This window comes from Nannobrachium achirus, assembly GCF_963921795.1.
Source record: "Nannobrachium achirus genome assembly, chromosome: 6".
Lineage (NCBI taxonomy): Eukaryota > Metazoa > Chordata > Actinopteri > Myctophiformes > Myctophidae > Nannobrachium > Nannobrachium achirus.
The window spans coordinates 61325078-61352086 of record NC_137815.1 but is presented as its reverse complement, the minus strand read 5'-3'; the positions used below and the strand labels follow the sequence as shown (position 1 = coordinate 61352086).

Genomic DNA, 27009 nt, shown 5'->3' with positions numbered 1-27009 from the left:
AACATATCTCAACATGGAAACGATTATGACGATTATGCAAAAAAAATGTGATTACCACAAATAATTGCGATTAGACGATTATGTAATAATTGTGACAGCCCTAGCTATCAACAAGCTAATTGACTCCATAAGGTGACAAACAGGGTAATTAAAAAACCCTGGTAAAAACAAAACAAAACCACATTCAAACTATTCATCAAACTAGCCCTGAAAGAAAAGGGGGAGGGAGGGAGCTGAAATGGTCACATGATCATGTTTGGCCAATTATACAGAATTTCCCTATCTTCAGTGCATTCATATCCCTCAGTTTTGTTGGAACTCCTCATTAGAGGCGGGTGGAAGTGTGCCAAAAATGCCTGTGGTTTCAGATGGGCTCCAAATGTTCAAGATCTGGACCCATCCCACAGCCTGAAAGGACCCCCGGAGGGCTGAGAGACGCTGCAAAAATCACCCGTGGATAAATATGCGTCAAAGGTCCTCCTGACTCACACACGCCTGTACAGGATATGCCAACCCCACCCTGCTCGGCACCACGTCACACAGTCAACCTCAAGTAGCCTGACAGCTCTGTACATTTCCACACTAAGCTGCAAACATTGCTGTAGCATTAGAAGACAATAACAAGTCACATGGATAATATGCTTTTGTTCCAACACACACACTGTACATCAAATATGATAGACAGTAAACCTTGTGTTTTTTTTTTAGTTATTTGGCAAGAAGAATAGAAGATCAGTTGTGGGGAAATTCCTATTAGCTTTAAGTATGTCGTCCATAATAAACCGAAGATTTATTTTGAGTCTGCTGGGTCATCATATGTGCAACAGCATGTGGTGGGTAGAGTGTCCTATTACCCGCTGGGAGAGGGTGCAAGGTAGCCAGACACGACAGAAAGAAACAAGACCAAGGTGTCATGCTATTGCTCAAAACTAGAATAAATAAATCTCAACATGACATCGGTATCTTCCTGTGTCTTGGTTCCTCATATGATTGATACATTCTGTACGCCTGCGACAGCTCATCTCTCCTCTCTTGTCCCTGCCCACTTCCACACAGTAAAACCTTCAGTGTTATTTGATCACTGACAGTATAAACATGAACCCGCTGAATTTGGGTCAATTGTTACTATCTCAGAGATAAATAATTAGTATTTTACTGAGCAGACTAAGCTATTTTTGCCTATTGATGCTGTAAATATGCTGTATCTAATACATAAACAAAATGAAAGTATTCAGATTTTGAGAAGTGCAACTTGCTCTTAAAACACAACAGGGGAGGGGGGATCATTTGAGCTTCAGCCCATTCATTAAGTGGTGGAGACACTGACATTATACAGTGGAGATAATGAGAGGTTAAACTATCCTAGTGCAGGGATATGGAACACTGACCGCTTTGAGCAGTTAAAATATTGGTTTAAAAAACAAACCAAAAAAAAGAAAGAAAGTATAATTGTCTCTGCAAGGCCAGACGCCCAAAGGCCAGAGATTATATTTCGCTTGCCTACGTCTGTCCATTACTGTGTCTGTGTGTTCAAGGTTCAAGGTTGTACTTTATTGTTACGTCTTTTGTACAGGTACACAAGTGTAAAACGTGTTTTGTTTTGGCATCCTTCAGACAATGCAGTGGTATATCTAAAAACAGCAAACAATATAATAACAGCAAACCACATCTAAAAAAAGATAATAATAATAATAATCTAAAAGGGGTGATAATAATAAGACGTAGAAAGATGAGATGAAAAGAAAGAGTGCTAAAGGCAAAAGAGCAACGAGAAAAGAAAACAGCATCCTCAAATGTACAAGTTTGGCATATTCTATACGCCAACAGCATATTTTTTCAGTAGTTGCTACTGTACTGTACTGTTAAGGGCCCCGGGGGGCCTGCCCGTGACCCTAAGAAGGCCATGGCAGAACCTCTGCTCCAAATTTAGAATTAAGTTTTAAAATATAAATGACCAAATTTAGAATAAATTAAGTTTTAAAATATAAATGACCAAATTTAGAATTAAGTTTTAAAATAAATGACAATTCCATCACAGATCAATTTGTTCAACTGTTTGTTATTTGCCAAATTATTAAAAGTAATGTTCCAGTGACAGATTTTACTTAATGTCAACCCCTGTAGCGGGTTTCTGAATGTCACCGAAACTCCAGGGTGAAACTTACAGTATCTATACATTCCCTACACCCCAAGATGGATCTGAGGTCCAATTCCACCCCGCCCCAAAAGCCCCCAACCAAGGGAAATGTGTTTTATTGGTTGATCATTGTGTGCCCTACTGCCCTCTATGACACGCGCGCACACACACACACCTCTTTGCATAACAAGCAACTGAATACAGAAACAAGGACAGAAGTTGTGTACTTTGAAAAGATTTGTTGTGAGTAGCGATGGGTCTTTCATGATCGATTAGTTCAAAATAACTAGTTTATTGCCGCAAAAACGCTTGTTTCCTGAAACTGTTACGTTCCCGCTTTCGCTTATGCCCCCCGTACACAGGACGGGAGGGCGGGCTTAACGCACAACGCAATAACAACACTCCTGGAATAGTGTTTTTCACTAGACAATAGCGCTACTGAACGGTGAGCGTGAACGAACGACATTGCCGTGCGCAAATCCTTCGTTCACTGAAATGAAGGGTTTTTTTCCCACCACTAGCTGTGAGTGCCCCCTGCTTGTGCAAAAGGTGCTATAACAACCCCCTCCCCCACACCCTTTAACCCCTACCTCCCAAGACCAACTCCGACCCCACCCACCCACCCACCCAGCCCATGCTGGCAGAGTGCCAGCCCCAGCGCACGGCTGTTCCCCACACGAGTGCCATAATTACACCTTCCACTGGGAGGGTTTTAGACAGAGGCGCTGTGGTGGGTTTAATAAGTGGGCCATGCCCATTAATACCTTGGTATTCAATGTTAACAGCATACCCAACTATGTCAACAGGCAGCTGCCACACAGAACAGGTACGAGGGCAGTAATGAAAGGGTCTGGGGGGAAACATGTGTTTGGGTTGCTACAAAAAGTTAACTAAATTATATCTCACGAATAAAAAGGGGAGGGGAGACGCAGGCAAGTTGATAGGCCTGTGTTTTTTTATTATTATTCCAAAGCAGTGTTTTGTCAGGTGTTTTAGAATCCTCATGGCTATTCATCCCAATGTTGTCTGATTTTACTGTACATGCTCTTATCACCGTAAACTTCATTCCACCCCAGTCAAACCAATATTTCCCTCCTCCACTCCCTTCTACAGTTATCTCCCTTTTTTATTTTCTCATAAAAAACTCGATGGGAAAAGAGGATTTTTTGCTTCAATCATTTGCAATTTGGTGGGATCAACAAGTGGGAGGAATCGGGTGATGTGAGGGGAGGCAACAATAGCAGATAGAGGGTTCAATGAATACAAAGCACCATTATTCATGTACAAAAAAGAAAACACTTTACATTTCCCAAACACTGATGGTTGCAAATACAGACCTTAAACAGTTTTTCTTTTTCAACAAATGTCTTAAAGGAGTAGTTCACCCCCAAAATGACTTTTTTTCCCCTAATGATTACTCACACCACGCAGACTTGCGTTAAATCATACTTTTTCTGTTTTTGTCGCATTGTTTAGACAAAAAATGGATTATAGTACATTTACCCCCATTGATTCCGGATGGGTACCCAAATGCATTTGGGTCCCCATCTGGAGTCAATGGAGCTACATTTATTGTAATCACAAATTTCTCTTAGGAATGTGACAAAAAACAAAACAATATTATGGAACTCAAGTCTCCATGGAGTGAGTAAACAATAGAAAAAAGTCATTTTGGGGGTGAACTACTCCGTTAAACCCCCCCAGGAATCTATACTATAACCTCTTTTTTCCTGCCATACACCAAATCTCTTTGCCAAAAATAGCCGATCTACTCGATTTGGACTCATGATCACATTTCTGTCCGTTTTTGACAATCTGTAAGAGTAGTTTTGAATAAAAAAAAATACAAAAAAGTGTGTTTTGAATAAAATGCTACATCTCTGAAAAATGAGGCACAGTTTAGGGTACAAGTTCTTCCTTGGCCTACTGGCAAATGTGCATGTTTCACATCAATTGGTCCCCAGCAGTGCCCAGATTAGCTGCTCACAGACAGACTCACAGAATCCCACCCCCCCTGCTGTTCCAGCCTGGTGTTGATAACCAGCCTACCTTTCTTGGTTTCAGCTTGTCCTGTAAATCGTACTGGCCGATGCCTTTGTAGCTGACTCCCAGCCACCACGGTATGCCCTGTTTATCCTGTGTGAAAACAAGGACACACAGAAACAACGCTCATTAGAGGGAGGGTTGTCAGTGGGAGTTTAAAAAGAAAGGACCAGCGCAATTACCCCATTAGGCTTTCAGCAATAGCAATGCAAGGAGGGATCAAATGCATTTAAAAGGAGCCTTAAAAGCTCTGCAGACAGAGTCATTTTAACACCACTGTTTGATCTCTACAGAAACCCTGATTTAATGAGTTTAGGTAGGAAAAGTCCGTTGATGTGGCTAAGGAGTAGGGAAACAACTTCAGTTTCGGCAAACTAAGCATATTTTGAAAATGAAAGCCATTTGTATTTTTTCCTCACTCGTACAAATAGTGTCTGCGAGACTGCACCTTGTTTTATTATTTTAATTTGTGTAAGTCTAACTAAACACGATAAATACTGTATATAAATAAAATCCCTGATATATAGAGGAAAAGGTTAGCATCTAATGAGAAAGTTGTGTGAAATTAGTCCTTAGCTCAAAGTAGACGAGACAAGAGGAGAAGACAGTGTATTGACGGAAGAATATGGAGAAGATGGTGTGGTAACTCAGTGGTTCTCAACCTTTTTGGCTGGCGACCCCCAAAGTAGTCCTTCACGACTCACCGATCTGACAATATACACGAACTGAACAAATGTGGGTGCATGTGTGCACAACAAGCCCCCAGAACCTAGGGGAGGGCTGAAGCGTCATGGACAAGGTGGCCGTTTTGAGGTACTGCAGTTGGGGCCAGAAACATGAACGCGCTAGGCTTCTTTGTATTGACTGCGCGTTCATAGCGGAAGTGCTCGTTCATGAATTGGAGCCCCAGCGCGTCCATGAACAAACTCGTTGACGCAAAACGCGTCACTTAGGTCCCACTACGTCACGTTTCAGAGGCGTTTCAAACACGGAAGTACGCTTCATGCGCTGGGTGAGCAAATCAATCCAAGTGGACGGGCGGGGATATCTGGTGCCCTCTCTATACTTCTTATAACTCTATGGTGCACACATACAGACGCCTATAATTAATAATAAGACCTAACCCTAACCCATTTTTTGGAAGGATTATGGCTTTAATTTCAGTACCCAGCCACATTCCTCCTCATGTCAAAAACGACAGTGTCATTTCATTTGGATGTGGAAATTACCCCTTCATGTTCACTGGTAGTAAGGGGAACATAAGAAAATCTGTGAAGTAAATCGTTACCAAGAAATGTCTTCACCAATGTGTTTCTAAAGGTGTGTAATAATATCTATACTATAATTTTGCGAATGTCTGAGTGAGTGTCTGTCTGTCTGTCTGTCTGTCTGTCTGTCTGTCACAGCGTTTCTCCTCAGTGGCTGGAGCAATTGATCTGAAATCGCATCACCATCAGCATATGAACACACCTGACATAACTGTGAAGCCCGTTTGTCACTTTCACAAATCGTATGCTGTATAATAGCATTTTTATGGTGTATCTATATCTATTTAGCCTACAGTACCTTTTGTGACCACACATGTTAAGGGAGGGGCGCTGTTGTTCAGGCCCCATGCACAATCACACACAAACCCCCACACACACACACACACACACACACACACACATGGGGGGGGGACTGTGGTGCGGGCAGGCAGGCGGGCGGGCGGGGGGGGGGGGGGGGGGACTGGTGTGTGCAGGTGGGCAGGCAGGCAGGCGGGCGGGCGGGGGGGGGGGGGGGGGGTTCTGGCCCTGTTACAGATGTTGTCCAAAATCATGCAGATCGGTACACAGTATCTCTGTAGCCGTTAAATGGAACGGGTATTTCTTACATTGATGCTCCTACATATTAGCATGCAAGCACCAGTTAACGTTACTTTCCATCCCTCATATACTGTGTGCACAGTGCACATCCCATAATCCACACACTGCACATCATTTCGGAGCTCATATCTTTGAACGGGTAAAGCCCGTTTGTCACTTTCACAAATCATATACTGTATATTAGCATTTTTATGGTGTATCTACTATCTATTCTGCATCTAGCATGAGGCACATCTATTCTGCATCTAGCATGAGGCAACATGTTTAACCAGCTCTCTGTGTGTGTGTGTGTGTGTGTGTGTGTGTGTGTGTGTGTGTGTGTGCAGGCAGGCGGGTGTGTGCGCAGGCGGGTGGGCGGGCTGGGGGGGGGGGGGGGGGGGTAGCCATTAAACAAAACGGGTATTTCTTATTGATGCTCCTACATATTAACATGCAAGCACCAGTTAAAGTTACTTTCCATCCCTCATATACTGTATGCACAGTGCACATCCCATAACCCACACACTGCACATCATTTTGGAGCTCATATCTTTGAACGGGTAAGGGCTAGTGTACTAAAAGGTTGAAATTCAACTCCCGGGGGAAACCTCATAAAAAACTGATTTGTGTTTGTGTCCCATTAACTTTACTATACAGGAAAAAATACAAAGAATAAATATGCTTTAAGTAGCATGTAAGGGGTCAAACTAGGGGTTTTTCATGATGCTGAATCCATTGCAAGCATTTGTTTTGCACAAAAAACATTCCGTGGGCTACAAATGGCCCCTACAAAACAGTGAAAAGTGATGATTCATCACTAAACCATCGTTTTGTGGGTCCGTTTTTAGCCCAAGGAATGTTTTTCATGCAAAACAAAAGCTTGCAATGGATTCAGCATCATGTAAAACCCCTAGTTTGACCCTGTACATGCTACTTAAAGCATATTTATTCTTTGTATTTTTTTCCTGTATAGTAAAGTTAATGGGACACAAACACAAATCAGCTTTTTTATGAGGTTTCCCCCGGGAGTTGAATTTCAACCTTTTAGTACATATTATTACACATTATAGAAACACATTGGTGAAGAAATTTCTTGGTAACGATTTACTTCGCAGATTGGTCAAATATCTTATAAAATCCCCTTACTATGGTGTTAAGCTTAAATGTGTCCTCAGCACAGTAGCTACACGTTGGAGCTGATCAATTCATAACATCCAAACTCCTGCTGGTATTTGCACCGCATTGCAAACAGCTGCAGCAGCTCAACATTATTATACCCACTATGTGTTTCTCACTGGCGGTCTCAGTCGTGTTACTTAAGTCTGTTGTGTTCTATTTTCATCTGGCGAACCCTCCAAATTATTTGGCCACACCTATGAGGGTCACAACCCCCAGGTTGAGAACCACTGTCAGTTAAAACCCATTTAGGCCTGAACACAACATGACGCAATATTTTATGCTTTAAATATGAAAAAATAGCAGATATACAAGCTCACAGCGCGGCACCGAGTGCCGCGCTGCGAGCTTGTAGATCTGCTATTTTTGAAAAATCGTGGAAATTAGAATTTTGACCCGATTCTATAAGTGTCTTTTGAATCCTTCTAAGGTTTTTGGAAAAAAACTATGTTTCTATGTCAGCAATCTGGCCAGCCATCGTCAAAAAAAAGGTCCTTTTCACTTAACTGGAGCTCAGTTAGTCTGTTCTTGAGACTACTATGTCAGTGGTTCGCAAACCTTTTCATGTGAAGGACCCCCAAAATGATATTTATTTGGCCACGGACCCCTATTTCAAAATATCTAGTTCCAGGGACCCACCCAGAAGCAAAAATGTAGTTACAAACGTTCGCTTTGAATATACATATATTCAAAGATTTGCACACATTTTCACGACTTTTTCAAAAATAGCAGATCTACAAGCTCGCAGCGCGGCACTCGGTGCCGCGCTGTGAGCTTGTATATCTGCTATTTTTCACTGGTTAAAGCAGTCAATAATTCTAGGCCCTAAATGGGTTAACAGAAGAATGTGGAGAAGACAGCGTGTCGATGGAGGAATATTCCACTGAAGTGTACGCAGACTAGAGTGCTGATCCTTACCTTCACTGGGTAATAATGGACTCCATATGTCGGCAGGGACTGCACTAGGGCCAGATACCTTTGAAGAAGAGACGGGAACAGGTTAACGGTAATTCCACCACTTACACTTAATCACTGTCAACCAGTGGCCGTTGTACTGCGGTGGACAGAGTGGGATTTAAGCCACAGCCATTCAGAAGCCACAGTCATTTTCAGTGGAAGGCCAATCGATTTCTTTCAGGGCCGTGACAGGAGGAGGGAGAGTCCATTGATCAATTCAAGGGCACAAATCATTTGTGCGTAAATGACCTGCGTTTGCTTTGAGCTGCAGTTCCTGGGGAAAACACACAGTGGAGGTCTGTCACCCCCCCCCCCCCCGCCCTCCCCCCCCTATGCTGGCAGAGTGACAAGAGTGCCGTTCCTAATTAATGACACATTCTGGCGTGGGCATGGGGACCGCCTCGTCCTTAGACGACAACCACCATAGGGTAGGACAGCACAAATAAACCCCAGCCAGCATCCCTATATTGGGAGTGAACATTTTGCGAAAATATTATAAGCTGGACGCATTTTGAGCATGTAGATCTGCTATTTTCAGCTAAGAGATTTGATGTCGACTCTGGAAATGCCTGTGGACCAAGTATAGAGGTAGAGCCCTAGGGACAGGGATGCCGGTCAACTACGCATACAGTAGCAGTGTCAAACATTTGAGGTCACAGGCTGGATATTCTGTAAAATGCATCTTCACATGGGCCAGACAAGGTGTGCAGACTACACACAACCTGCTCTCATGTGTGTCGGCATATGAATTTCGTAATTAAAAGTATTATTCAAGTCTTAATACTTAGTTTTTTTTCTGGTGAATTTAGAGTTTTTTGGTGTAATCCTTGACCTTTTAATAAGTGTTTGACTATACTCGTGCTGTCTAATAAAATATTCAATCAATCAGACACCGACCACACAAACCAGAAAAGCTGAACCGAGAAAACAGTGCAACAAATATTAGATTTAGATGATAAATGTGAAACAGTGAATTTGTCAGAATGAAGACAAGCTCTAAAATGTGCAACCAGCTATTTAGCCGGTGGCTCTTCCCTCCTGAATTCCACTATTGCGTGCATGAAACTGCCATAGAGAAGCACTTAAAGAACATAATTACATTCAATAGCTAAAAAAATTGCAGAAATAGTATGAAACATGTGAATCATAAATTATATATTTTTTTATTTTAAAGGTGATACACCATGAAATTTCACTTTTCCTATTTTAAAACCTTTTTTTGGGGTCCCACTAGCACCTTCTATACTCACAAAGTCCCATTTCTGACCGTTGTGTCTTTCTCTGGTTTTGAGAAGGCGAAGGTTAAAAAAACAGGCTATCCAGATTTGCTGCCGATTGTGACGTCATCTGCCGATTGTGACGTCATCATCAAAAAAAAAATCAAAAAAACTTTTTTTTTTTCAAAAAAAATCTTTTTTTCTTTTTTCAAAAAGATTTTTTTTTGGGGGGGGGGGGGGGGGCGCAGTTCAGGCCAAAGGTGGTACTGCAGCTGAAATGCTCTGAGAGCCATTCAAAAATGAGAGAGGCTCTCTATTCAGGAGTGGTAATTTAGCCTCAAACCTTTTGAAAAACGTTTTTGGGACATAAACAATATGACATAAATACTTTTTAAATGCATGGTGTATCACCTTTAAGGATGGATACATTTGACTTATTATGATTTTACCGGACGTCAATCAGTCCATGCTTGAAAGGTGAATAAATAAAAGTTGTTTGGTATTATTATTATCATCATCATCATCATTAATTCCACAACTTACTGCACGATGGCTTGTCCTCTGCTCAGCCCCTTCAGCTTCTGGTAATGCTCGATCACCCTGTCCTCGCTGCAATGGAAGGGATCAAACCGTTAATGAAAAATCCATCAAGTGCTACTGCTACACCCCACCAGCCCAGAGATGGCCCTGTTTCTGACAAACACTCTGTCTGCTCATGCAGAACATTCTGTCTGGCCTACTGGCCCACCAGTGGCTCCCATCTCCCTCTCTTTTTTTACGTGCACGCGCTCGCTCACACACACACACACACACACACACACACACACACACACACACACACACACACACACACACACACACACACACACACACACACACACACACACACACACACACACACACACACACACACACACACACACACACACACACACACACAGGTTTGCAATTACTACTTTGTGGGGACATTACACATAGTCTACTATATTTGTGGGGACATTCCATTAATTTTTAACCCTAACCCTTAAACACCTTGTGGGACACTAAAATGTGTCCCCACAAGGTTTTTTTCTCCGATTGTACTATCTTTGTGGGGACAGGAGGTCCTCACAAAGTAGTAATTCCCTGTCCACACACACACACACACACACACACACACACACACACACACACACACACACACACACACACACACACACACACACACACACACACACACACACACACACACACACACACACACACACACACACACACACACACACAATGGCAATTGATCCAAGTCCCGGTGCTACAGTCACTAATACTGGCAGGAGAAGGGCAGGCACAGGAGGAAAAGGAACCAAAACTCTAAAGAGAGAAAGGAGCAAAACATTCAAAAGAGAAAAGCCAGGAACAATTTAAGATTGTAGAGCGGCTGGCCTCACCTCTGTCAGCGTTACCCTGTTCTTTCTTTCGCAGAACTAACGGGCAAACCTAATTAACATAGCCCTGGCATTAATTAGTTGCCCCATCAGAGGAAAAGATTCTGTTGGTGCCAGGCAGGCAGGCATGCATGCTCATCTCATCTGGGGAAATAATTGCTTTGTGCAGCCAGGTGTTACGGACCGCAGAGGCCATTTGATGGGTGGTTTGAGGGGCTGCACGTTGCAGGTGGAAGAGGGGTGGCAGGCACTGTGTTGTGCTGTATTATATTTTGTGGTTTCTTTCCAGAGGTATGGAAGGGACGATAATCGTTATTATCGTTTATTGTGATAAAAAAATTAGGGATGCGGTATCGGTACTCGTGGTATCGGTACTCGCCCCGATACCGGCCTATTTTGCGGTATCGGTACTCGTCCGATACTGCTCACAAAGCGCCCGAGTACCCTGTGTGTTCCGCCACTTCGACTTTCTCTCTCTCTCTTAAAGTATCAAAAGTAAAAATACAAAATGTTTGAGCATGGCAGATCTAGAAGATCATGCACAGTACAGGAATTTCCATGGGCTAAACCTGAAAAAAAAGTGAAATGTGTGGCAGTTGTACCATGTTCTGGGAAATCAATGCAATTTAATGTGTTATATACAGCCAGAAAGTGAGGAACACCTGATAAAAAATAAAATAAAAACGTAATTTAAAGACATTTTGTATTATTAATTGTACTCGTATCGGTACTCGGTATCGGCGAGTACTCAAAATGAAGTACTCGTACTTGTACTCGGTCAGCAAAAAAGTGGTATCGGGACATCCCTAAAAGAAAATTCATAATAATCGTATCGTGGAGATTTAAATTTACGTGAAATTATCCTCCGTCATGCACTGGGATCAATTCACCTTTTACTTGCCAAGCTGCATATCTGGTACCATTTAAACCCTCTATAATTGGTAAAACAAATCTGGAAATAACGTAATTGATAGTGTTTTTTTTTTCACTCTCTACCAAATTTCTCTGTCTACCAAATCTCTTGGCGACGGGTTGTGAGCTTGTAGATCTGCAAATGTTCCGCCACCGGGATAATGGATGTTGGGGATATTTCGATTATCGCAATAATATCATAAATGGCAGATTTTTTGGGTCACAATAATCCTGACACGGCATGTTCATATCGTCCCATCCCTATCCAGAGGTTCCAGCAGCTGACATGATGACTTACCAGTAAGCCAGAGAAGGGTGCTCCCTCAAGACCCGGGTGGGCAGAACTGGGAGCTGCTTCAGGTCTGATCTGGCAGTCTCAGCACTGGGAGAAAAAGAAAGATCTTATATATTAGTTAAGACCAATTCACTAACTCTTGTTGTGTCCTTTCTAGAGTTGTTTTCCACGTGTATGTGGGTACCTCATCTATCCTACAGGGCTGGGAGGGACACAGTAAAGTCTCCGAAATTATACTGTTGATTGATCAAAGACATGTTATTACTGTCTAATTACTAGGCCTCCGACACGTGACACCCTCCGTGCTCATAAATCTCACATGTCCTGTTTTGACCTTAAAGGAGCTCAACAAATCAGTATGCAGAACGTACGAGGAGTTAAGGTAAATGTTTAGATAAGAATCTCAAAAGATATGCTATGATAAGAGTGGAGAGACTTTCTCCATGTGTTTGTGCAGTGTGGTTTGAATTTCTTAAGACTTCAACGCACGGCAGAGATAACTCACAATTGCAAATCAAAGCCAAAAGGTGCGGTGTCAGGATTTTTTTTTTTCTCTCTCTCCATATTCTTTATCTATAAGAGCACCGACGCTTGCCAAGATTATGCTGTAGCTTTACTTAAGTCCTGCCAGAGTTCAATTATAGAAGCACATGAGCAGGAAACCGTAGGTGCCTTTTAAGGTGCTGAAAAAAGCTTTTATGAAAAGGTTCTGCACAGTAAAACTCTCAGGGTTTATTTAACTTGTGTAAAAATTGTGTGACTGCATAATGGCACTTCAGCATAAAGTTATGCATAGAATGAACATCGTGTCAAAGATTTACCAATTCAGATCAACCAGCCAACCAAGCATTCACCCACAGACGAGAAATGTTAAGCAGAGACTGAAAGTGATCTAATGAATGAACACTGCAAATATAAGCCCAGTATCAGTGTGGACAAACTGTGGTGTATGTCACCGTCAAGGTTTGCAGATAGAGAACCCTGAGTCACTGCAACAACATGTGGGGGGAGAACTTGGGTCTACAATTGCTACAGGACAAAGACGGCTATGGCTTGGCAGGCCAGTCTACTGGAGCCCTGAACAAAAGCCATTCACCAGCACTTGGCACACCCTCCCAGTGTTGAAAGGTACTGTACGAGAGTCCCAGTGCTATTCCAAAATAGGCAGGACTCAAACCTGTGGGCCAGACCGCGTTCCTAATCCTCCGACATAACATAAAACATCCTGGAGCACTTGCAGCTTGCTCCACTTCCATACCTTTACTAGCTGAGCATATAAAGAAATAAACACGATATTAAGAGATAATAAGACCTTGTTAGGCCAAATTCCCAATAGGTTTCACCTGAACTTGAATGGAATGGAAGCTAACAATCCCAGGCTATATGCTAGGGTGGCCTTTAATTATCCAGTTATATGAACCAGCTTACTAAACTAAATAAAACAACTAAACAAAAGGGGGCAGGGGGAACCACTGACTGCACACGCAGAGCTTCTTGAATCACTGCCTCTAGTAGCATGCCTCTTCTAGGCTGACTGGGTTTTGCTGCCATGGCACTTCACTGGGAGCTTGATGGCATACATTTTATGGGGCGCTGGGGCCTGGCGTTGTCGGGGTGATCTACTCCACAGCCGCACTGCCCTGTCAGCAATCTGGAATGCATTACTACGTCTGTTATCTTCCTGCAGCGTGGGGGCAATTCCTACACCCAGTACAGCGCCCGGCCCAGCCCAGTACGGCTCAGCCCAGCTAGTGTGGGAGAGATAATACTCATGTGTCAGCGATTGCACTGGGCTGAGACTGTGTGACTGTGTTGAGGTAATACAATGACAGAGCCTGCGGGATTCCCCAGTGCCACGAATGAACCAATAACTACAGTCTACACACATACAAATAGAGCAGAGAGCTAAAACTGTCATGGCTTTTATTGACTAAAGAGCACTGTACACAAACAACTTTGGTCTTTTTCAAACGTGGTGCAGTAGCTAGCTAGTGCATTAAATTGTAGTAAAATAATGCCATGACGTGACACGCATGATTGCTATATCGTCGTTGTCGGGTGAAAACCTTGTATGTCCAAAACCGTTCATTTTGCATTTTTCATTTTAAAAACGTATTAAACTACAGTGAAAACAGCCGATCTACAAGCACAGAACGCCTCGCACCGCGAGGCGTTGTGTGCTTGTAGATCGGCTGTTTTCACTACTTTTGTGCGATGTACGATGAAGCACAGCAGGGCTTTACTTTGCGAAAGAACATACAAATTTGAAACTTGGAGATACGAGGTTTCCACCCGACAACGACAATACACTATTACAGATTACGCACAGAACAAATGGTAACACTAGAAATGTGACATTTGCGTTTAGCAACAAGTAGACTAACCTTATTAACCCAGATGTCAGATGATGTACTGTTTAATTCAAGCTCAGACCAGCATGATGATGACATCACTATGGTGAGTCGTCCTGACGCCAGACTGTCTACATTTTGGGCAACCCCGTCTACTGGTTGGTTCGTCCTCCTCCATAAGGCAGGCTTAATGCTAGCAAGGAACAGGAGGTCTAACTTTACTCCTCCACATCTAATCTCACCGCCACGGGGCCCTTTGCTTGCTTCTGTCTTGAGGAGCCACATATATGCTTTATGAGGAGATTAACTGGCCTTCCTCTACCACAGAGGTAGAAATGAAAGGCATCAGACAAGAGAAACACTATCATATTATGTACAACAAATAGAGACGTGGCAACACTTTGCTAGCATTGCATATTATGGAGACAATAACACTATGATTAACATATTGTATGTTGTTGTTGTATTAGGAGATACCAGTAGTATCTCCTAGTAGTACCAATGTCCAGTAGCAAGGAGACATTTTTGTTTTTGTGTATTGCCTAAGTTCAGACACAGCGTGTTAGTTGCCAAACTAGTGATCAAAGTAAAAGTGATGGAATGTATTGATACTCCCCGTGGGACAACACTGAAACTGTATATGCAGCATTGGTGTCATCCGTGCAAGAGGGGAGGGGGAGGAAAAGCTACACAGTACAAATCCCCAGTGTTAATTTAACACTGAAACGTGCATAGTTAAATCAACACTGAGGACATTGATTCTTACAGAATATCTTGGCAGGTTTTCTTACAGATCTCTTGGCAGGTTTTGCTTTATTGTGCTTTCACAGTGTGAACAAAGAACGGCCCATCCCAACACCTACACGAGCTGGAAAGTTTGGACAAACTCTCACACTACACTCCGGGGCTAAGCAGTAAGAAAGAATGCATTTAAAACATGCATAATAGCAAGGGACAAAGAATCACCCGCTATTAATCATACTTAATAAACCAGTGAAAGATTAACAGCGACAAATGGATGCCGCTGATTTTGTTCTTGAGAGAACTAAGCAGTTTTGCAGGAACTCAAACTGCATTTTCAGCATTCTATATAGCTATGTGCAGTCACAGCGTACATGTACTACAACTCCTTACAGAGCACAAAGCTTTGTGTTCAAATAATGCACAGGGGCCTCTAGGGGCACCATGCTGGGACACACAGACAGAGTCTGCTGCCAAAACCTGCTCTGCTACTCTCACTCAGACCAATGTTTACTCATCGCAGTGTGCAGTGTGCACCCTTCATTTCATAGACTAAAAACTCCCTACAAACCATATCAGTGGGTCAAGCTTTTCGGTGCCAAGGCCTTCGTCAAAAACACCATCCCCACCTGGGAGGTGGTTAATGATTTGTGGTCTTCTCGTGCAAAACATCGTACTGGTTGTGTCTGACCAAACCTGTACAGTACAGTACTATCTCCACAGAGGTATCTCGAGATTCACTTTTCCCAGGGAACGTGACACAGACTTATTATACTACCGAGACATCAGAGGGACAGCCATTTAGTGCCATTATTCTTTAGCACATGGACCAATTTCTTTCTTTTAATTATGTAAAAGGCAACATATTTCTATTTTCCAGCATGTGAGTGGAATTGTCCAGCTCGAGTTTGGTTCAGTGTCATTCTGTCAACAGAATACCATCAAGGAAATTATTAACTGAGGGAACTCCAGCGTGAAATACAAATCTGAGCCAATTAAGTTGAACATTAACTAACTACACTGAGCTTTGGCCAAACAGATCAATAAACCCCAGTACTTCCTCCTTGTCAGAATAATAAGGCAAGAAATACTTGGCTAACCGCAGAATGCCTAGGGTATTTCACATGTGTGTCTGCAGCATATGTCAATGGAACCTTACCTTGTGAATTCTCCTTTGGCTTCCTTTAGAAAAAAGAAAAGAAAAGAAACGCATGAGCAAAGCTTCACCTCGAATAAGAAATGTCTACTCAATTGCCTGGTGCATCTATAATAACCTCACTAATTTAGTGCAACCCATCAACCACCATGTAAACCATTGGTTCTCAAAGTGGGGTTAGGGGACCCCCAGGGGTCCTTGGGGGAGTTCCAGGGGGTCTCCAGCTAAATCATAGTTAGGAACCAAATGGACCCTTATGGCACTGTAACTCAGAGTGTGCAAATGGACCCTAACGAGTCAATTTGGTTCCATTTGTACACTCTGTGTTAAATTAACATTGATTTTTACAATATAAATTGGGGTCTCAGGGATAGAAATGCCATTACATGGACACCCATGTAGTGGCATTTCTGTCCCTGAGACCCCAATTTATATTGTAGCCTAATGCATGTCAAACTGGGGGTCCCTGAAATGAAAATGGTTGAAAATCAATGTTATAGACCAGTAGGTTTCTCCTCTTATATGACATGAGGGTCCCTGGCATGCCTTTTCAAATGGGGGTCCGCGGTCTAATAAGTGTCAATTTAGGGGTCCTTGACATGAAAAAGTTTGAGAACCACTGGTCAACTCAGTTGCCTGGTGTGTTTATAATAACCTCACTGATTTAAAGGAGCCATTGTCAACTTTTTCTTCTATTCTTTTATATGGATTGATAAGGGATGTAAACAAAGTCAGCCTGACAATGGCCAAAATGATTATTTTATCATTATTTTATGCTTGTTTTGCGGTCATTTTTGAATAGAAACACATACATGAAGGTTAATCTTTTTTTATAAAATATTTTTGAAACATTATTTTTATTTTAGCGTCCGTTTTTCAAGAAAAAGTTGACTATAGCTCCTTTAATACAACCTATCATCCATGTAAACAATGGCAGCAGGCAGCAGCCAAACGACAACTGTTTTCAAATGTTGCAGCGTGACACTGGACGCACAAGCTTGGATTCAAATGTCTAGTAGTCATTATAACGTTTAGCCTCGAACGGCTGCTATCTATGTCAAAACTCTCGCACGTACCTGCAACGCGAATGCCGCTAACTTGAAGACATGTTCACTCTCCACCTCGATGTTCTCCTGTTTACGAGGAAAAGCAGAAGTTGTGATCGGTTGACTAAACAAGTGTAGCTTTCCTTTCCCGAAACGAAACACTTGACTTGACTTGAGAGAAACCTCCTCCCTGCCTGCCTGGCTCCCTCCACAACCCGACCCGTACTAGAGGTGGGACGTTCGTGAACGAATCGAGTCTTTTGAACGGCTCTTTGAAGTGAACGATGGGATCCGGTTCGCAGTATAGGGAGCCGTTCTTTTTTTTCTTTTTTTTAAGTAAAAGTCTGGAATTCAAAATGTACTTGAGTGATTAGTAGCCTACCAAAGTATTGGTATCAAAATGTACTTAAAGTACATTAATAGAAAGTACAGTGGCCTACTCATTAGCGACCTTAAGCAACGCTACGGCAACGGCAGATGACAACGGTAACCGGAAATGATCCGCGCTCGATAGATAAACCTGACGTCGCCGCAGCCGTCTCTACAACGGCAGAAGGTCCCTTCCCACGTAGCATCTACTCCGTCTGCTGCGTGTACGCGTCGCCATGGGAACCAAAGCGTTCAGTGAAAGGGGTGGGACCCCGTCGCCGCCAAGGCTTTGCTTAACCATTTTGACCGCTACGGCGATTACGTCATAGCAGCCGTAGTCCACCTGGCGTTCCGTCCTGAAAATCATCAAGCTTAAAGTCGCTATTATGCAGAATGTCCCATTTCACAGGTTTTCCGATGAATAAAATGTAGAAAATCATTTGAAAATAGCAGATCTACAAGCTCACAATGCGTCGCAATGCGACATATTGTGAGCTTGTAGATCGGCTATTTTCAAATGGCGTAAATGTATATAGAGCCGGAATGTATATAGGGTTGAATTAATTTGTAATTATAATCACAATCTACAAAGTAACTAGAAACTAAAATGAGACAGTCTTTTGAACGGCTCTTTGAAAAGAACGGATCCCAGAGATCCAGCTCACGTAAAGGAGCCATAAATCCCATCTCTACTCCTCAGCCCGTACCTCGTCCCACGGTTACCGACGGGACCATTAGCACTCCGAATAGGGTGCGAGTGTTTTTGGAACGCTTGCAAAAATCGTATACGCAGTGCACTCTCTCTAATCATCTCTTATAACACAAGTCATATTTAAATAGTGTAGTTTAAATAGCTGCTTTAAAATTCTAATGCGGCGTTGTAGTTAAAGCTACCACAACAACAACTCGTCGGTGAGATGGTACGGTCTACAAGCAGGTTCAACCACAGACATAGAAAGGTAGACGCCTCTTCCGGCTGGGGGGTGCTGGTCCAAGACTCCTGGCAAAAAAAATAAAAAGAATTACGGAATTCTTCCCTGTGCGTCACAGAAGCGGAAATTCGGTCGGCCAATCAGAGGCAGATGGGGCGGGTTTTCTCATACGCAACGCTGAGCCGCGCAACATCAGGAACTGGATGAAAACAAAACTGGAGCTGTCACCAAACACTCAGAGATTTGTGAAATAAGTTCCCAGAGAGAAACATGGTCGTTTCATGTACAGCTCCGGGTTGTACAAACAGATGCACATTGGAAAATAGAACGCTGGGAATCACTTTCCACAGGTAAGTAACATGATTCATTAATCTGTCTAATGAATGTAGACGGGAATGTGACCAAATCCTGGATCCAACTCCATGTCTGGTATTGACACTTGCTTTGGCCATATAAACGTGCCAATAAAGCACCTTTGAATTGAATGGGAAAAGTCCCGGAAAAGACGCGCTGTGATTGGCCAGCAGTTTTTTTGAGTGACAGTCTGTCTTCCACACTCCGCCATTTCTGCCAGGACTCCTTGACCAGGCGCGCCAATGAACTGCAGCGGCGGGGGAGGTATCTAGCTTTTTATATCTGTGGGTTCAACTACTATCTCCCGTCTCCCGTGGTGACAAGTCTGCCCACCCCGCGAAAAAAGGCTGCATTGCAACGTTGTTTTACAAACTGAACAAAGTGGGCACACTGAAACTGTGCCGCATGTTGTTTAACACGTCCTACACTGTATTCAATGTGCAGCTTTTCATATGAGCAGGCTATAGCCTATACATAATACACATAGCAACTGTCTTTCTCAGTTTTAAGTGCGATTCCAAATAGGCTACTCCCCATGTTCTCTGTCGGCATAACTTCAATTTATTGTTTATAAATCCATTTGTAGCAACAATAACCATAAAAAAATGTTTGTCTTTTGCTTCAGTTAACGATATATATTGATGCAAAGCAGACCTAATTTGGTCTTCAGCACTGTAAATATTGAATAATGGCAAGACATTGCACTAAACAAAGACACCAAGACTTGCAATAAACTTGTTGCAGCTTACAATACAATTCAACAAAGTATAAACACTTACGTTGAACACCGACGATTTTGCATTCAGAAAGAAGAGTTCCACTGTTGCCTTGTCCTTTAGGAATGTGATCTTCTCAATGTAAAACCTGTGAAGAGTTTATTTTGGCTTGCTCATAACGGTACTTGAATAGTGCAAGCACATTTTGTATTAGTATTAGCTACGTTAGTACGTGCTATGGTAGTGTGTTGTCTCTAAATCAGGTCGCTTATTGCCACCTGCTGGAGGTACAGTAGAACTACACTACAGTATACAATTTATATGAGAGGTCGCACAGCTCTCAAGATAAAAGCTGTGTCCCAATTCAGGGTCTGTGTCCTTCGAAGGCTGCATTTGAAGGCCAATTATGTCACAGTGGTGCCACCAAGGATGTCCCATTTCGAAGGCTTCTTCAAATGTGTGTGTTAAATTTGGCCTTCAAAGGACACATCCCCTGAATTGGGACAGAGCTATTATTTGCTATACAGAAGGTCAAATTAAATGTCAAGGCAGGCCAGGCATTATTCTTGAATGTCTCAGTTATACAAAATAAGTCAGGCTGCTAGAAAGTGCCTGTGCATTCTATATTAATGTTTACATTCTAGCCTCTCAGAGAGAGTTCAAACAAATGCTGTAATAACACCACTCACCTGACTAGGAACTTGAGTTCCAAAGGGCCACTCTTTTTGGAGAAGTCATGATCAAGTACCCTGCGTTCCAACTGGAGCCAGTTATTCTGACCACTGATGAAAGAAAAAAAGGGTCTTATGTTGGCTTATTACCATCCCCCCTTTTGAATAAAATGTATTTTGCATTTTGTCAGGGCTGCAGGTAGTAATTGGTTTTCACCCATGTAACTAAAACAGTGTGATTACACACACACGCTTGCACACACGCATCCATGCACGCACGCACGCATGCACACGCGCACACACACCTATGCCAATCATAGAATGTACTGTAGCTTTGGAAATTACTTACGTGTCATCTATGAAGGAGATCCCAAAGTACTCTTTCTCCTTCAGGGTAAAATGTGAAGACACCAAATCCAACAGATCACGGGACAAGAGCTTGGGCTAAAAATGTGACCATAAAACAAACAAATGAACAAAGCACGACAATTATTCAGACAGCATAGGCAAAAAAATATATATATATTGTAAATTTGCAAAGGCAATTCATATGCAGCATCAACAGTCCTTTTCAAAGATACAGACCATCATTCCTAATAAAAGGGGATAAGACAAAGGTGTCAGAGATTACCTGGACCAGCAACTCCAGCTTCCTGTCATCCAGGAGGTGCACCTGGCACAGACGGCCCTCCGTCATCTGAAGTGAGAAGGAACACAGACGGGAGTCAGCGAGGGTACTAAAGGTACTTACAGGGACATCCACATGATCATCTGCACTGCGGGAGGAGGGTGGGCAGTGAGGAGGGGGGGGGGGGTGTCCTGCATGGCAGCCAGTCGTCCGTTCCACTCACTGCATCGGCACCAGTGTGATGGAAATAAAAAATCTTATTGTCAAAGCTATTCCTGTGCTGTAAGAAAATTGAATCATCATGACGTTTTTGAAGGCATTGAGGAGGGTTAATAGAATTATCTCTCCATTGTCCCAATGAATGTCTGTCGGGTTCATTTTGGCGCAGTCAGCACAAGCACTGTTCAGTGGCAGACAGTCATTAAAACTACTGTGTGGGTGAATGGTCTTCAAGTGGTATTTCTTTTTGGGGGGTGGAAACACATGTTATAACTGCACACATTTCTATGCTCAACAGTAAACTGCGACGCTCTCAAAGAATCAACACTTGATATTCAGACTAAACCAAATCTAAACGTCCTACTTAGGATACATACGTGTGTGTCCTAAATTTCTTTATACCTCCAGGGTTGTACTTATCCCAGTTTAACACTGTATCTGCAGCTAAATACTTGCAGCTAAAAGTCCCTGCAATACACAGCGTTGGGTGAACACAACCAACACAGGTGTGTGTTTGGGCCAGGAGAATTCACACTTCCAGATCATATCCTCTATGGCATCCAAAATTAGAGCTATAATCACTGACTGTGATTTTATTTTTTTATTTTTTATTATTGTATTTATTTATTGGGGTTTATGGTTAGGGGGACACCCACAACCCAAACCCAGCTAGATTGAATCTGGGCCCACTCAAATTGATAGCTTTCACCCAGAACCAAGAAAGATCCATGAAAACTACAGACTCCATTGGGCGCGGTATCGTCACATTCCAGCCTCACCCGCGTTTCAGAAGCGGTGAGTGCACATGCCAACCTTAAAATAAGCGACTGGTCTCCTTATTTTTGCGTGCCGCTCGCAGAAAGCAGTCAAATAGACAGTGACAGAAAATGTGATATTGACATCGACGGCTCGCAGAAAGCAATCAAATACAGTGAAAATGTGATATCGACCACCGGTCAATATAATAGCCTATAAGCTTAAAAAACTCTGTCTCACCCAGATTTTGCCAGGTTATGTTTGCACATACAGTATTGTTGCTGTATGACTTTTCAAAAATGGAAAAAATAACGTGTGTTCCAATGGATCCAATTTAGTTCAACTTGGCTTCCCTAGTTTTCAGAAATGTTTCCAAAAGAGCGAAAAGATGAAATCTACAAACTCATTGTGATGTGTAGATCTCCTATTTTCATTACTTTTGCACAACACTGTCATGAAATAGGGCATTAATTTATGAAAAAACATATAATTATGACAAATATAGAGATACAAGGTTACTCTGCTACATATCGTCGTTGTCGTGTGGAAACCTTGTATCTCCAAAACTGTTTGTTTTGTAGTTATCATTTTAAAAATGATTTAAACTAGTGAAAACAGCAGATCTACAAGCACTCAACGCCTTGCAGTACGAGGCGTTGTGTGCTTGTAGATCGGCTGTTTTCACTACTTTTGTGCGACAGCCTTGTATGATGAAGCAGGGCTTTGCTTTGCGATAGAATTTACAAATTTGAAACTTGGAGATACGAGGTTTCTGCCCGACAGTGACAATATACTATAATCTCTTTCTCTGTTCAATCCTTTAAATAATAGCTGTGAGGGCCCCTTGCCCTCAGAGCTGGCCCCCTGACCTGGTGGCCAGTCCCAGCACTGAACTCTCCCCTTTTCCTCTCAATAAAAGATATAAAAAGGGAGAAAATTGACACGGCCCACTCCTTTTTAGGATTACTTTTCTTAGCTTATACCATTTGAAAAAGTATTTTAACAGCACTATCAAACCACCGTTTGATCTCATTAAAATCTCCTTACTGTCTAGACGAGAGCATGGGTTAAGTGCTGACTCTCAAGGCAGCTTCCTACTGAAAAGACCGGCGAGGGCAACATTTATTTCTGTGACTAAGTGTAAAACATGTGGCTTCCAACTGCTAGAGCCTGGCCTCTCTGGTGGAAAGTCAGGGTCATGTTGACTACCAGCGCGACCGCAGGGTGTGAACACAGCCTGGTGTTAAACCTTAACGCTACCAACACATATTGTTCCCGTCACCACAACAGAGCTGTCCTTTTCTCCTTTTTACAGCCTACTTTTTTTTGCTTTATTTTTAACACCCAAAACCTCATTGACATTTACAGTTTTGCAGGCAAAACCGTGACTATGAATAAAATGTTTCATGTCATGTTAATGTAGGATAATTTCAATAACATTTCTTACCATTAATGGATTTGTTTTGTAGGTCTCGTATCGCAACATATATATATACTGTAAAAATGTATACAGTACTTTAAAAGAAAAAGAAAGTACTTAATCTGACCTCACCAAACAACAGAATTCTGTGTGATTTGTCTTGGTAGAGAGACTTATTGTGACTGTTAATTACACAAGATCCACTGTCTAAGCAGGGATTAGTCACTATAGAAACCCTTTCAAGGATTGGTAGAGCTGTCCAGTGCACAATCCCGATTGGAGTTTACTTATCAATGTCGCATTGTTACAGGCCTGTGAAATCAAAACACAGAAACGGACAAAGGCCCTACAGTTAACAATCAGATTCGCTAATCACGGCTAGCCAGCAGGGAACCAATTCCAGACTCACCTCTCAAACCTATCTATTAGTTAAGAGTTTAATAGGATTCCCACTCCCTAGGTCATTTTGTCTCAGCAATGCAATTTTAAAAGTACTAAGTTGAGAACCATCAAATAATTCCTACATGAGCTTTGAGGGCACAGTTTATCATTTAACATGAAAAAAGTTTAAATTAGAAAATATTTCCCACCCCACACTTGCAGACCTCGGCAGCCTTAGCAGAAGTATTGAAATATAAATTTAAAAAAAGAATAAAAAGGCATACTACGGCTCGCTGGCCTCAAACCAACTGAAGAGATAACCACTGCTTTGTAAAGAGAGGTTCACCATGTTGAAAAGGAAGGTCAGATGCTATGTAATGACCATGACGGTGAGGTCATCCCCCTAAAGCCCTGTCATTATGGGCAGAAGAGCTCTGATGGAGCCCCTCTCATATGACCCCCAGCCCCCTGACCTATAGATGGGGTTAGCAGCATCCACCCTGCAGTTTTTTGACGACCACCACTCCCTTCTTCCTCCCTGAAACTTGGTGATGTCCGGTTGCCCACATGTGACATCTATTACGAAATAAAACAAATATCTGGACATTTTGAAATTGAAATACTGAATGATGGATGGAAAAACAGGGAGAGCATGAAAGGAAACCTAGTTGATTGCAGGTTTACAGTACAATGGGACTACACTGGAAAGGAAACGCAAGTGTCTCAAATGCAGAGGCAGCAACTCCAAAGTGTGGAACACACTTGGTCGGTAACCAACCAGTCAGGTGTTCCAGTACCAAATGAGTAGCATTTCCACGTGCTTCACAACAGCCAGGCGGTGAGATCAAACAGTTGGTCATGTTGCGTTCTAACGAATGCCATATGTGCTGGGAGACAGACCCTTGTTAAAAACAGGCTGTGTGACTCACCAGGAAACAGTATGTGTGTCGTCCACAAAAGCAAACACACACATACACAAATTTGTTACTGCATTTGAATAAACCTACGCCGACTAGTTTAGCTGTGCTTAAAGGAATAAGGCTGGTGGGAGACACATGTTTACTCTTTTGAATGAACAATTAAAACGTTAAACAGGAAGTCACCATAAAACACCTGGTGCCAAGTAGTTCCAAACAGAATCTGTCAATAAAGCAATCAATAAATCCCACAACACATAATTAGTAAGTAGTAACCCCCAATTAGTTAATTGGCCATCATTCTACTGGCCGGCGTACCTGGTAACATTCTCCGATGCTGAGCACTGTCCCTAGGAAGCGACGGTATGGCATCAGCCCCCGGTCGTACCATCTCTTTAGTGTCTGCTGTGCCGCGGTCCAGAAAAACTGACTACCTGATGCTACCAGGTCCTCCATGTCACGCATGGTGGGCACAGCCATGGCTGGCAGAGTTTCCTTAGAGTTTACCTCTGCTGATAAAGCCTTCTTGTGTCTCAGAACTAGCTAAAGTTTTTGCCCGGTAAAAGAAAAAAGCAGACTCTGTCCAATTCGGCCTGAGATGCTCACTGGACTGGAGTGCAGGCTAACTGCACCACTTTGTTTGGCTCTGCTCTCAGAAAAAGCTACAGTCCTGTAGTACTATGTGTGAGTGCTTAAGTGATGTCACCGACCGACTCTGGAAAGGCTGAAGTAGTGTAGCGTGCCTCAGGCTTGCATCCCAGCCATCCGCCCTGGGCCCTGGTCCAAGACACAGCCTCATAGCCACGAGGGGAGGGCGAGAACCATAGAGTTTCTGCCTTCAAGGCTCTCCCTTCCATCCACACCGACAGGGGCGTCACACCAAATTCTGGGCCCTGGGTACAAGGATTCACTGCGGGCCCCCCATGAATGTTAACTAATGAAAAATAGCAGATATACAAGCTCACAGCGCGGCACAGAGGGCCGCACTGCAAGCTTGTAGATCTGCTATTTTTGAAAAATTGTGAAAATGTGTGCAAGAAACCTATGTTTCCATGTCAGTGGTGCTCAAACTTTTTCATGTCAAGGACCCCCAAGATGATATGTATTTGGCCACAGAGTCAGACCCCCATCTCAAAATATTTAGTTCCAGGGACCCCCCCAGAAGCAAAATTTGAGTTACAAATGTTCGCTTAAAAAATACATATATTCAAAGATTTGCACACATTTTCACGACTTTTCAAAAATAGCAGCACTCGGTTGCCGCGCTGTAAGCTTGTATATCTGCAATTTTTCAATAGCTAAAGTTACTAGGGCCCCTCCACCTTTGGCCCTAGTAATTCAGTCCCACTTTCCCCCCCTTTTTGTGACGCCCCTGCACACAGGCACACTTGTTTACAAATACAGGCTATGCAGAAACAAAGTCTGACTGACTTCTCGTCCTTTCCGATCTCTCGCCTCAAGAATACTGTTATTATCGCTGTGACTCACATTCTGGAGGTTTATTTTTTGGGGGGGAGTTATATAGTGCTGTTTATTTTTTGTCTGGGGGAACATAAGATGCAGAATTCAGTTCATGAAAACATTGCACGCCTTTTAGTTTGTGCTGAATGGCATTGGCTTAACTGTCATTTCCAGCGTGTTTTTGCATTTCTATTTTGTTGCCTCGAAAGGAAAGTGGGAGTAATTTCCTGGGAACTCCAGATTACTCCACCCATCCTACTAATAAAGGAGCAAACTCACGCTCTAACGCTCTAACGCTCACGCTCTAACGCTCACGCTCTAACGCTCACGCTTATCTACGTTTATCTATTCACTCGCTTCAGCAACTGATACCAAAGTTCACATGGTATTAGCCATTAGCATTATACCAACGCTGACGGAGCCCGAATTTCATTTCTCCCAAATTAAAGCAGTTTCTTAGCGTTTTCTTAACCACTTCTGTTGAACTCTGCTGTCTGTTGCCAGGGTTACGGTCCGTTCCTCCAGGCCATGGGATCTGTAGCCCCACACACACACACACCCCTTTCTCTCACAGTTAGGAATGTTTCTCTCTCTCTCTCTCTCTCTCTCTCTCTCTCTCTCTCTCTCACACTTTCACCGGGTGCGTTTGACATATTTTGGAGCACATATCTTCGAACGGGTAAGGTCTATATAGGCTATTAGGGGAAAAGCTAAAATGACTATGGAGAAAAAAAAGACATAAATGGAAATAACTAACTAAAGCCTGTCAAAATTACTGCAGCACCATTTGTATTGTGTAGCTGCAATACAAAAATAAACAATAAAAAAGAGGGAACCCATATAAACTACAAGCTATTGTCAGTTATTGTTTCATACTCTCTGGACT

At 42.7% G+C, this 27009-nt stretch overlaps 1 protein-coding gene across 1 annotated transcript in view; it reads right to left on the bottom strand.

The window, feature by feature from the left end:
- frmd4ba (FERM domain containing 4Ba) overlaps positions 1-27009 on the bottom strand; it is a 63476-nt gene that overhangs the window by 11820 nt on the left and 24647 nt on the right. The window contains exons 2-11 of the mRNA XM_080729133.1: positions 20973-21038; positions 20691-20785; positions 20360-20452; positions 19734-19818; positions 17330-17386; positions 16257-16279; positions 12009-12092; positions 9918-9983; positions 8119-8176; positions 4187-4273 (exon numbers count right to left, since the gene is read on the bottom strand). Of these exons, the coding sequence (XP_080585259.1) occupies positions 4187-4273; positions 8119-8176; positions 9918-9983; positions 12009-12092; positions 16257-16279; positions 17330-17386; positions 19734-19818; positions 20360-20452; positions 20691-20785; positions 20973-21038 (714 nt within the window). The remainder of the gene's footprint in view (positions 1-4186; positions 4274-8118; positions 8177-9917; positions 9984-12008; positions 12093-16256; positions 16280-17329; positions 17387-19733; positions 19819-20359; positions 20453-20690; positions 20786-20972; positions 21039-27009) is intronic.